General features: G+C 43.3%; 1 protein-coding gene across 3 annotated transcripts in view; it reads left to right on the forward strand.

The window, feature by feature from the left end:
• SLC22A23 (solute carrier family 22 member 23) overlaps positions 1-12,833 on the forward strand; it is a 109,658-nt gene that overhangs the window by 14,921 nt on the left and 81,904 nt on the right. For all 3 annotated transcript variants that reach the window (XM_036405862.1, XM_036405851.2, XM_036405855.2), the window contains exons 2-3: positions 3,133-3,236; positions 8,483-8,637. In XM_036405862.1, the coding sequence (XP_036261755.1) occupies positions 3,133-3,236; positions 8,483-8,637 (259 nt within the window). The remainder of the gene's footprint in view (positions 1-3,132; positions 3,237-8,482; positions 8,638-12,833) is intronic.

Below are 12,833 nucleotides of genomic sequence, written 5' to 3' on the forward strand. Positions count from 1 at the left end.
CAGGACCTGCCATGGCTCTGGGCACAGCTGTGCCATGTGGGTACATGTCAGCTCTGTTTTGCTCTGCTGAGCCCAGGTGTATGTAAGGGGAGAGGCAGCACTGATGTTGTATAAAGGTCCCTGCTTTATTTCTAGCTCTTCAAAGATGAGGTTTTTCCATGGGGAAGTGAAGAGGGAACACAGGTCTCTGGCAAAATCACTGTGCTTTCAGCATGACAAAGCTCTGCTGGTTTGCTCTGCTGCTGTATTAAGATATGTGGGGATGATATGCTTGCTATTAAATATGTATTTTGTCCTATTAATGTCATCTTTACCTGAGGCTGCTCTTGACTCCAGCATCCATTTTTCTTCTTTCTCCTTATTCTCATCTCCCTTTGCAAGCTGAATGCCCTGGTGGCACCTACAACTGTCCTGCCAAATTTATTTTGGGTAACTGCTTCATGGTGACCTCTCTCTGGTTTGTGACAGCTGCCAGAGGAGAAACCAGGATATAATTCAGCTCTTAGTACTGAGCAAGTAATTTGGGGTCATGGCAGATTCTCCAGAATTGTGTGTTAAAGCAACTGTTGATATATTTCACTATTTTTGTATTTACAAGTTTGGAGGGTTTTGCAGAGGAAGGTATTTTGGGAAGGTCAGGGGCTGCCTGGTCTGTAAGAGTCTGCCCATGTGGAGGAGGATCAGCTCTGAGTTCTGCTGGCCTGCAGTGAGGCTTAACAGAGGGCAGGAAAGGGCCAGATGCAGGGTTTGCAAGGAAATAGATGTTTTTGTTTTCAGAGCAGCTGGGGAGTTGGACAATAGCCTCAAAAACAAACAAACAAGGGATGACTTGCAGATAAGTAATCAGAGAAGTGGGTGTGTTTTGGGCACCACTGAAGGACAAGCTGATAGACTGACTTTTCTCCTGCTTTTAAACTCTTGCTCTCTGTGCCAGTGTGCCAGAGGGGTTTGACATCTGTTGTCCTGGACTGAAATTTCACAACAGCCCTTGATGAGATTTTGGCTCTTCCAGCCAGGAGCCTTTGCCTATGTGTAATCTGGTACTGCACATTCCCTGCCTGGGGCTTGTGTAAGGGCCTGCTAGCACTGGCTAGCAGCAGCAAGCTGTGAAAATGGAAAGGCACCAGGACATCTCCCTTTTCTTTTTGCACTTGGAGGACACTACTGTTCCTCTGACATCAATTAATATAAAAACGACTGATTGAATTTTTTAATCTGTTCTCTTTTTAATAAACTTAATTTTTTATCTACCAAAAAATTGATTTATCAATTTTAAGCAGCATATATACCTTCTGGATTGTGAAAATGAATCTGGAGAATTTTAAAACCTGCCTCTGTCTCAGATGTATCTTCTGAATTTTGTTTTGTTTGTAGCTTTTCTGGGCAGATATTTTTGTTTGCTAGCTGGAGATTGGTTCTAGAATTGCTAGTATTAGTAATTGCATTTCCTCTACTTGCTTCTGAAAAGTCAACATTTTTGGAGAGCAATCCACAGTGCCTTGCTGAGTTCTTTACTGCAAATTATTCATAGCTATCTGGTAGAAAAAATCCTTCCTCATACTACTTGCTTATGGTTCTTTAGTGCCTCCAGTCTGTAGGGTGGAAGATGAGACATATATGTCCCAACTTCTACAAATCATGAGTGGGGAACTCAAAGTACATTTAATTTAAACAAAAAGTCTGAGCCTGAGTGCTGGCACATTCCTTTCAGCCACAAAATTGCTATACCTCTTGGAGAGGTGTATATTGTAGCAAGGACATCTGTGGTGTTGGACAGAGGGCTGAGTCTTGCCTTGTTTGTGGAAAGGCTGTGCATCATGGAAATGCTTAAGAGTGCAGTGCACCTAATTGAACTCTTTTGAGGGGAGTTTTTTTTGAAGTTGCATCTGACTTTTAAAAATAAATTGCATAGTTTTACTTTGTGTTTTTGTCTATGAAACCTCAGTTACTGGTGTGAGAAGGGCCGCTACTATTACATTACACACAAACAGCCATTTATTCTGCAAAGTTTCAATTCTGGAGTATCTGACTCCAAAGTTAGCTGTACTTATTTGTCATGAAAAGTGTGTGGCTGCCATTACCATCAATATTTGAACACTTCACAAACCACAGGCAAACATATCCTCTTACATTTATTCAAGGGTATAAGAGTAACTATCCACACTTTACACATAAGAAAGATTACATTACATGTCTGAGGGCAATGAGGATGTTGGGCTAAAGCCAGGAATGCAGTCTGGTTCTTCTGGTTTCCTCTGCCTCAGAAGAGTTTAGGGGAGCCTCACTAGAAACCTTGTTGTCCTATCTTTCTCATGGGGATGAGGCAGTGCCCTAGTGACAGGTTGCCTGAAATGGTCCATTCCCCCTTTCTTTGGACAGAAGGGTTAATTTCAGTATTAGCATAGCTTTATTGTGGCAGTTCACAACCTGTCTGGTCTCTGAGCTGTGAAAAGTCACTGTGGGGCTGCTGTCCCAAGAAGTTGTACTGGGACTTCCAGCTGCTCTGTCAGGCTCCATGCCAGGACTTGTCTTGACAAGCTGTGCCTTTATTCAGTCTTCATCTCCCTTCCACCACCTAGGGAAATCAAGATGCTTTTCTGAAAGCGAAAGCATTGTGACACTGAGAGCCTGGAGCAAATGGCCATTAGGGGTCTGTGGCAAAGGAGCTGCTTTTCCCCACATTCCAAGCAGCCCTGAGGAGATTAATTGGAGCATTTGCTCTTAAATTGTCAGGTTTGGTGCTGGTGGGCTTCGTGGGGCTCAGGTAATAAATGTCTGGGGCTGGGATGGTGAGATGCTCCAGCAGCACCAGTACAGGTACTGCCAGCACCTTATGGAGATTTCTCCTTAGGCTAACCTCCTGTGGCCTGGAGAGGGGGACCCTTAAGTGTTGGATATTGTCATCTTATAATTAAGGATCGGTAAAATTCACTGAGGCAAATGAGTCTCTGCATTGCTCCTTGGGGTCTGGGGGTAGACTCGAAGGGGAAAGCTTTCCTCTGCCATTTCCTTGCACTTGTGCTAGGATTGACCTTTGGAAAGAACTCTACACTGTATTAGTATGTTTAAATACATCTGAGGTATTAATTTATTTCAATTTATCAATCTCTTTTTTTTTTTTTTTTCTTCCAGTGGGATCTTGTTTGTGATTCTGCCTGGAAAGTCCACATTGCTAAGTTCTCCCTGCTTGTAGGATTAATCTTTGGCCACTTGATAACAGGATGTATAGCCGACTGGTAAGTGAAAAATCTTTTAATGCAATGCAACTATAAATAAATAACAGTATTAAATATTGAGTGCTTTCTACTTGATATTCATTAGGAACCTTTGCATAATGGTTTTTAAGGCTCTGAAAGAATCATGATGGACAAACAGTGTAAAAGTGTGTTAATTGTTCCTGAGTAATTTAAATCAAGCTAAGTAGCACAAACTATTTGATGTTTGGCTTACTTGTTTCCCACCAACACAATTTATTGCAGCTGTAAAGCTAGTCTAGAATTAAGTGTTTTCTAATTATACAAGTAAAGCCTTTAGTTTAGGGTTGGGTTCTGTTTTCTTAACGAGGAAAGAGGACCAAAAGAAATTGGAAGCTACATTGATTTCACTGAATACATGACTAATGTCAATCCTGTGCTTACACAGTAGCTTTTGGTGAGTTGAAGGCCATTTTTTGCAAACCTTTCAATTGTTCTTTTTCTAGAGTTCTTGTTAGGCAAACAGTGTGATGTAGTGTTAAGGATTTAACACTGACTTATGTGCTGCTAGTATTGGGGTATTAAGCTTTAAAAGATTAAATCATAATTCCTTTAATTGAGGAAGTTAAAACATTATTGGATACCCCAGTGTTGCTGAGGATTCAGCTTTAATTTGAAAAGGTGGTCTTGTACTGCTGAAGATGGGAGGAAAAATTACATGGATGACTCAAGTGATTTCAGTGGAAACTTGAAGCATCTCAAACAATAGCTCTACAGTGCTGTCCCAGTCACTTCAGTGCCTTCCAGCAGCGTTGCCAGTGTTGGTGCTTTTAATGGCCCCAAGTTAACTCTTTTGCCATTCATTAAAACAGGAAAAGAAGAAGAGTTGCCTGTTAGGGAAATCTTATAAAACCTCAACAACTCGCCAGCCAGTTGGGAGAGAAAAGGCCCCCTGCAGCACTGCAGTAATTTGGATCAAGCATTCCTAGCAAAATTGCATCTTAATTCCTGAATAGTCACTGAAAATTTTTGGGCAAGAGACAAATCATGACTTTTCAGTGAAGTAGGGAACATGCATGAAATACAGTTGAATTTGATTAAAATACCATGAAATACAGTTGAATTTGATTAAAAATTAAAATGGGGCTCCAAGAACCCATAGAAAGTATAGAGGGGAAATGAATGAGGGATCTTGCTTGGCTTTCCTAAAATGGAATCAGTGAAGAGAAAGCAGACTTATTACCAAGTTAGGAAAGTGCTACTATAATTGACAAATAAGCCACAAATAAGTGAACAACTTGTTGCCTAAGGCACTAAGTTGGAGAGAGAGCTGCAGTAAGCAGATTTAATAGCTCTGTGCCACCAAAAGGAGCATCCTGTTCTTCCATCCGTTTCTGTCCCCAGTGTGTACTTTGTGCTGCCACATGAGCTTGTTGGACCCCTCTGCAAGCTGCTTAGCTGAGCTAATGCAGCATAAAATTACCCTGATTTTCAAATATCTAGAAATGTCTAGTGAATTTAGGAGAATTGGTTTCCAGCTGTGGTGCAAAGGAGAAAAAGAGTAACTTGGTGGCAGGAGGGAACGGTGACCCTTTTGTGGATGACTAGAATGGACATGGTTTGCTGCCACCAAAGCTGGTCCTCATACTCTGTTTAGTCCACAGTGCCAGCTGATGCCCCTGACACAGCAGAACTCCTGTGCTCAGTAGGTTTTTTGCTGTTTAGCAGTAGCATTTGGAGCTGGTAAAAGAAGATCTAAATGGAATTTACTTTGCTATTTAATCATAGCTTGAATTTCTGCTAAGGTGTGGGGTTGTACAGATTATACCTGATAGAAAAAGAAAAGTAAGGAAAAAAGATGTCATTCCCAAGCAAGAACCAGGGAGATTAAACAGAGTAATGCATAAAAAGTGTTATAAAAATTCAAAATCTGTTTTCATTTCACTTATATACCACTCTCCAGTTCAGATAATTAGAAGATGTTTTGGGGTTTTTGTGCCATTAGGGGCTCTGCTTTTCCTCTTTGAAAGAAGCTTTTAAAGCTGAATGAGACCAAAGCATAGAGTGTATTAAAGCAATTTGCTAAGTAAACTGAGTGCTCCGTGCTCAAAACACAGTAGGTGTGCACACTGGGACAGCTCTGTGTGGAAAATCTATAGGAGGAAGGTCTGCAAACATCCTCAGCTGTGGGAAGACCAGCTGTGTCCAATTCCTGAATAAGTTACTTGCTCCACAGGCAGAGTGCTGCTGGCAATTGTGCCTGCTCTGGACAGAGCCCGTTGAGGTTTGTGTGGAAAGTTTCCTCCTGGAGCAGGTGGGCACGGTGTTCATGTAGCACCAAGACAGACAGTAAATCTGTACTGCTCATTGCCCTGTAGTGCCCCTGCTTTGCACCTTCTCTGATGGTTTTTGGAGCCTTTGAGTAGTTCCAGTCCCAAAAGCAAGAGAGAGCCTGCAAAGAATGGCATGGGAAGGGCAACTTGACCAGCAGTGAGAGCAAAGCTTGGTTATCTTAGGGTGGCAAGGTACATGCATAGGAGTATGGGAAGAGCAGCTCTTCTCCTCAGCCCATTCACTCTTCCCCTGCAGGGCAACTCTGACATCAGGAATATCTTTTTGATGTATTTGCTTATCATACCGTGTGGGGGCTGCAGATTCTTCAAAAGCTTGGGGTTGCTTGTATCCCTGGTTATTTACCTGTGCAGGCAGCATTTAGCATTTGATCTAGATAGCCGCGTGCGCTGTAGGCGGAGACTTCCATGATACAGTAATCTCTCTCTGGAACAGTTTGGATGGCAGCAGATAGCATCCTGGGGCTGTTTTTCCAGGGAAATTGTGTATGGTTTAATTTCTCACAAGCATTTCCATGTACTGTTAGACAGATAATTCTGTCTGCATATAAAAGGTGCTTTTTTATGCTCTGAGACACCATCCTGTCAAAACACTGCTGGATCACCAAATATATGGCTGATAGCTGCCCTGAAGCTTCAGTTTTTTGAGAAGTGTGCTGCTTGCCTTAGTGAAGAAGATGACTAGTTTTGTGCTTGTGAGGAAATGCCTCTTACCAGAGGGATTTTCTGGCCTCAGTTGGTTTTTATGGTCAGGAGGCTCTTGGATTTTCTGATTTTTTTCATTAGCAGCAACCATTCGTTTGTGTCACTTGTATAATGGTAGAAGAAATTCTGTGTCCTAATGTTGGGTAACCTTGAGCACAAGGGGTGGGAGGAGGGGAAGAAGAGAATTGAAGTATGCCAAGCATGAGGTCCTTTTCAATCAACATCAGGGAATGGCAGGTCAGGCTTGTGATGAGAATTAAGTTCCTAATTCTGAGTGTTTGCATAATGTCTTTCATCTGCAGAACACTTCCACAAATACTAATTGGTATGAATTACAGCTTGGCATAACAAAAATGGGGCTGCAAAAGTCTGTGCAGATAGCTGATAATACAAAGTTCATAGGGGTTTTTTTTTCCATATTCAAGGTTTTACATGAGGTATTTCCCCTCCCTGCCCAAGGGCTGTGTTCCATAAATACAAAATCTGAAGCACAGGCAGCAGCCACTCCCCATGTCCAGCGAGTCCCCAGTGTGTTGTGCATCACAGAGTCACAGAGTCAGTGATGCTGTGCTCCCACCCTCAGCCCCACTGCAGCTCATCTTCCAGTGGGCTGTGCTTGTACCCTGATGGAGAGCAGCCTGTTTAGACCTTGCTTTCTTCAGCTTGCATGTTGGTTCTGTTTTAAAAGCTTTGAATGACTAATGCCAACAAGTTAAATCTTTGAGGGGCCTCACAGGTGATACTATAGCTAAAAATAATAATAAACCTGTTTTCATGCAAGGAGTCATGACAACATTTTCTTCGGTGTGACTTTGGAAAAGCCTGACTGATGACTGGTCCACTCTTCCAGTTCCCAAAATGCAAAAAATTATAATGATGTCTCTTTTTCAGCCCTTCACTCCTTATTTTTATTTTAAGTACTGCAAAATCCAAAGTTCTAATTGTGAATGCATAATGTATTTTATAACTGCTGGTGACAATCTGCTGAAATAATTGAATAGAAATGCTACAGCATGTGAAACTGGACTAAGTTGTGAGATTTAAATGCTCTTTATTGTGCTGACATTCAACCTGATGGCTGGCTTGCAGCTGACAGTCTGCTTTGAATGGGTCTGTGAAAGCTGCCTACGAAAAGCAAGTTCATGTATTCTTTGTGAAAATGGCATATGGAGCTGACTAAAAGGGATCCTCAGTTCCACTGGAAAACTTGTGGGAGTTGACAAGTTGAAAAATTTTGGAAATCTCCACATAATGATCCAATTCTTGCTTAAAAATAGCCATGTGCTCTGATGCTTCATATCATTCTCCTTGCATAGAAAGAGGGGAGAGAAAAGGGAATTATAAACACTAAACATATGAAAAAGAGATGGTAAAAATGTCATGTTCCTTGGACATGAAAGAGCCAAATTCTGCAGTGGCTGCCTCCACATCCAGCGGTAGCATAACTCTTCCTCCTCGTCAGCACTGTGCCAATACATGCAACTACAGGTTGCAGCTGCAAAGAGGGCTGCAAGTCCTCTGCCCCTGTTACCTCTAATGGTTTTTGAAGTTGTTTATTCCTCACCCTATCCTCCAGTTAGGCTGGTTTTTTGGGTCTCTCCAACGGCTATGAGGATACAAAGTGGAAGGACTTGGAGGTCACAATTTTCCTGTGAGCCTCTCTGAGGCTCAGTGGAGTGACCTGAGCCCTGTTTTGTGTTCAGTCCATGTTTGTTAGGCTTGTCCTCAACAAATGAGATCAAGAAAAGTAGTTTTCTGAGCTGCCTGCCCTTGTAGATGAGACTGAAAAGCACATGTCTCTTGGGAAGAGGAAATCGCTGCAGCTAAAAATATATAATGCCATGTAGTATATAATACCATATATCCTTCTGTGCTACTACAGAAAACTCTGAGAAGTTGATTTTCATCTCCAAAGGACTTATTTATGGCCTTACAGTAGTTCCTAGATGGTTCTTGTTATCTTTGTTGTTTTGAAAAGGCTGGTTAAATCAAGCACCAATACAATGTGCTGTCTCTGCTTAATCCTTTCTGAGATGGACTTGTCAATGCAAAGCTGGCAGAGAAATCTGGGATTTAGTAAGAAAAAGGAGAAGAATGGAACAAAGGTTAAAAATGGGTAGTAATATTTGGAAGGGATTGCCTGACTTGTTCCCCTCTTTCCCAGTTTTAATGATCCAGCATTGTGTCCATCCTGGCTTTTAACACTGTTTCTCCATACTTCCTTACTTTTAGGGTTGGTCGACGGCCTGTACTGCTCTTCTCTGTCATATTCATTTTGATATTTGGACTGACTGTGGCACTCTCAGTGAATGTGACCATGTTCAGCACACTCAGGTTTTTCGAGGGATTTTGCCTGGCTGGAATAGTCCTTTCCCTGTACGCGCTGCGTGAGTATTCCTTCATCGCCCATACAAATGGGGTTTTATCAAGTATGAGGTTTGCTGTTCTCTGGCTTCCTGCTTTTGTTCAAAGAGATCAAACCAGAATCATATTGATTGCAAAAGCTGTAGCTCAAATTTTTCTAAGGAGGATTTTTGCAGCTGTCTCTTTAGGTTGCTACAAAGCTGCCTGTGAAGCTGTCTCAGAGTTCATTTTAGAAGTTATAAGGTGGTTTGGGTTTGTCTGTTGTTTTTTAAACCTAGAAGTTACCTGGGCCATAGCCATAATGTATAATGGGAGTAGATTTCACCCTGCAGTATTGAGCTCAGTGGGAGACTGACCACTTTGGCTGCCTCTAGCAGTTTGTACTCTGGCACTTTTTCAGAACTTCCTCTATTACTTGCAGAAATATCCTGTGTCCCTGCCTCAGGATTGCAAAGTTACAGCAAAAATGTTAGAAGACTCTGAAATCCTTTTATCAACTCTTTTTATTTTTGGCTGGGTAATTTTGGGTTCTTGTTTGGATGCTGTTGTTGCTGTTTTTGTCTGTTTCATGAGGAGGAAAGCAATCTCTGAGAGAAACTTGAGGGAAAGCTTGTAAGAAATACCCACATGCTCCCATCTGGAGTGACTAGTAAACTTGTGGCCAGAACATTTGAAAACCCCCTCTGGAGGCCTTGCCTTTGGAGAGTGCATCCACGATGCCACCAGCCTATCTGTGTCCCTTGGATATGTTCCAGAGAGCATCTTCTGCTTCCTTGGCTGTTTGTAATTAACAGGTAGCACCACACCAACCAAAGAAAACACAAAATTTTCTCCTCCTTATTATGGCTCTGGAAAAGTATTATCTAATTATATCCTGGAAGTTGCTGTACAGATCTTCATAAAATTTTATTTACTTCCTATTGTGGATGGTATTTAACCCATCAAGATTTAGCACAGTATCCTTACTTTGCACAGAGCATTTTGTGGTGTTAAGTTCCACAGTTTTTATTTTATTTTTGGTCTGTGCCATGGGGAAAGAGGCCTGAGTGCAACAGACAAGAGTTTGCTCTGTATTGCACTTCATTGTTATACCTGATATGGTACCCAAGATACATGATTTTTTAAATTCTCTTGTGTTTGTTCATATAATCAATAGTGAGAATAGTACACCAAAAAATGAAACTACCACTGAAGACATTACACTTTTATTGGGAAGTAATTTAACCTGTGTGGTTCCCATGGGCTTCAGTGATTACCAGTGTGATGTTCAGCTGGATAATCGGCTTGTCAGGATTTTTCACAGCTCAGTTGCAGCATGTTAGCTTTTCTTACTTGATGAGGAGTTTTTCTAACTTTTAAGAGATTGCAACTGATGATTTTCATGGGGAAATGCCAACTAAGTAGAAGTTTGATTCTGGACGTTTTTATGATTGGAGTGAAAGAGTGTATGTGTTGCTTTAGACAAACAATAGCTTATCAGCCCAGGCTTTCATTCAGAAAATGGCATATTCTGGTTGCTTCATGCACTCCTTGGTCCAGAGCAATGATTTGAGTCTGCTCTTTTATCCTCACCCCCTCTAAAATTCAGGTGTTTGCTATAACCACTGCTGTCTGGATAGACAATGCCTAAACAGAGCTAGTAGGTGTTAGGAGAGATCTGTGTGAAATTAGCTGCAGGCTGAACATCAGCACACTTCTGTGGAGGTGAGAAAATGCGAAAGATGCAGCACCTGTGCCTCTGATAAATCTTCTGACCTTCTGTCTCAAGAGAGGAGGGGAGTGAGTTTTTACTGTATTAAATAATTTAAACAAAAAAGAAGTTGTCACCTTGGTATAGAGAACTTGGAGAGAAGTAACCCCTAAAGTCTCAAGAGAATGGGAGTTGTAGGGTTTTCTGTTTGGTGGTGATTTTGATTTTAGTTGTCATATAATCTGTTAGGCTTCCTCTCAGTCTTTACTTACTACTATCTTTCCTGCTGGTATCAGAAAAGTGTGTGAAGTACTCTTATGATTCATAGCTTCTCTTCCCTTTCCCTTAATGGCCTTGATTTCTTCCCCTGGAGATTTGTTGCCCCTGAACTCCCAGCTGGCTGCCCTGAACAGAACAATAGAAAGTGGAAAGTTTGACCTGTTAGTGGCAGCCATTAGCCAAAATTTCCAAAGCTACTGTGCAGAAGAAAACTGCATAGGCTTGCATAGCCTGCAATGGTAATTAGTCTGCCTCTGGGATCCTTTTACACTGTGTTGAGCTTGCTAGTTGTGCTTGGATTTATGGCCTGCCTGGGGGAAATTGTAAATAACAGTTCAGGATGCTTTGGGAGTGAGAAGAGCACCAAAGTGCTGTCTTTAAAACATAGAACTGCCAAGACTGAGTTGCCTTCACCATCCAAACCACACACTTCTTCATAGCCTAGTGCTGTTATCCATGGCGCAGAGTGTGCCAGGGATGAGCCCTGCCTTCCATGGAGGGACAGCATGGAGCTGCTGTGCTCCTCTGTGGGCTTTCCTCAGTGCTGTGCTGAGCTCACTTCTTGTGGCCTGCAAGTACAGCCTCTTCTTGCCTGGAGCTGCTCAGGGCTTATCTGAAGGAACCACCTTGGGATGTTGATTTGTTAAGCTGAAATTTTACCTGCAGCTGCCGTAGTTTTGTTGGAAGAGGTGTTTCAGGTGAAATTTTTAGTGAAACTGCAGGAAGAGACAGGCTTTGTGCAGGTGATGATGCTTGCTGTGAGAGGGGGAAGCAGAGGAGCAATGAGCCCAGGACTTTCCCCTCCTGGCTGCTGTGGGTCCTTGCATCATCCAGGAGAATGAAATGCAGCAGATCCTATTCCACTGAGCAAACACATGCAGCTTTGAAAGGCTTTTCTTTCATGCTGATGTGGAACAGGAAGAGCATTTACTGTCTTCCAGAAGAGTTTTCCTGCCTAGAAAGGTTTTCCTACAAATCTTCATGGGTTCCTGTGCTTCTCAGCAGTTAGCATACATCTTGTATGGTCAGGGACCAACAAGAATGTTGTTTTTGTCTGTTTCATGAGGGAGCTCAGGAAGCTCTTCCCAGGAGGGCACAGTGTCTCCCAATATGCCATACTCAGCAGCAATGTGATGCACAGAGCTGATGCTGCCTGCTTGGTATGCTATGGGTGGGTCCCCTAACATCCTTGCTTAGCAGATTTCTGCAGTAATGGGCCACCTCTTGCTGGAGGAGAGTGCTGGGACCATTGGCAAAATATCCTGGAGAGAGTAATGGTGAAGGGATGAAAAGGAGTGCTGTGGCCACAGTGGCTGGAAGGGCATGTATGGCCTGCCCAGCAGCTAAACATAGAAGAGAGTATAGACTGGGGACTGCAGGAAAACAGGGTAAGAGAAGGCAGGGGAAAAGCTGTTTTTTTCTCAGGGTGCCTTCTGTTTGGTATTTGCTGCTGTGTGTAAATCCAGAGAGGAAGGATGGGCATTCTGCCCCTGTTAGCTCAGATGGATGGATGCATGGTGCCACAGCCTGCTGCCCAGCCAAAGGACAGGAGGTTTGACTTTACCCTGTTGGGGGGAAAGCCCTCAGATGGTCCTGAGAAGAATTGTCCTTTGGACAGGCTGAGAGGAAGAGGAAGAGGGGTGGGAGCCCTGAGCAGGGTCACGGGTGCCTGAGTAATGCCTCTGCTGGTATCTGTGGATTTGCAGCAGCAGCCAGGCATGCCAGTCTTACTGCAGATAGCTCTGCTTGCTGTTGCAACTCACGTGGGTCCTAGTACACTCAGCAAATGTGGAAGTCATGGGAGAGAGCAAATCTGATTACTTTGAGGGTGGGGAGGGTGTTGCATCTGGGTTACTTTCCTCTCACTGGGTCATTGCGTTGGCCCTGAGCACAGAGCAGCCCTTTCCTGGGTGCTTGTGGGGAAGGGCAGATGCTTTGGCTGGCTCAGCACAGCTCCCTTCCTTAGGGCTCCTTGCCATCAGCTGACACCAGAGCTCTCATGGCTGAGGGCAGGAGTTCCCCCTTCACCCCCTCTCCTCTCACATGCTGCTGCCCAAGACAGGCTGGTGCCAGCATCTACCTGAGCCCTCTGCCAGGCAAGCCATCCACCTTCCCTCCGGAGACCACCAAGGGTGCCAGTGTCAGTGGATTGTGCCCTCTGGTCTTGTCCTCTGCTTCCTTTGGGAGATCTGCTGGGCACAGTGTCTCTGGTGCTGCCTGAGCCTGGGGAATAGAGTGGGACTGGAGGCT

The sequence above is a fragment of the Molothrus ater genome, chromosome 1 (assembly GCF_012460135.2).
Source record: "Molothrus ater isolate BHLD 08-10-18 breed brown headed cowbird chromosome 1, BPBGC_Mater_1.1, whole genome shotgun sequence".
NCBI classification, from domain to species: Eukaryota; Metazoa; Chordata; class Aves; order Passeriformes; family Icteridae; genus Molothrus; species Molothrus ater.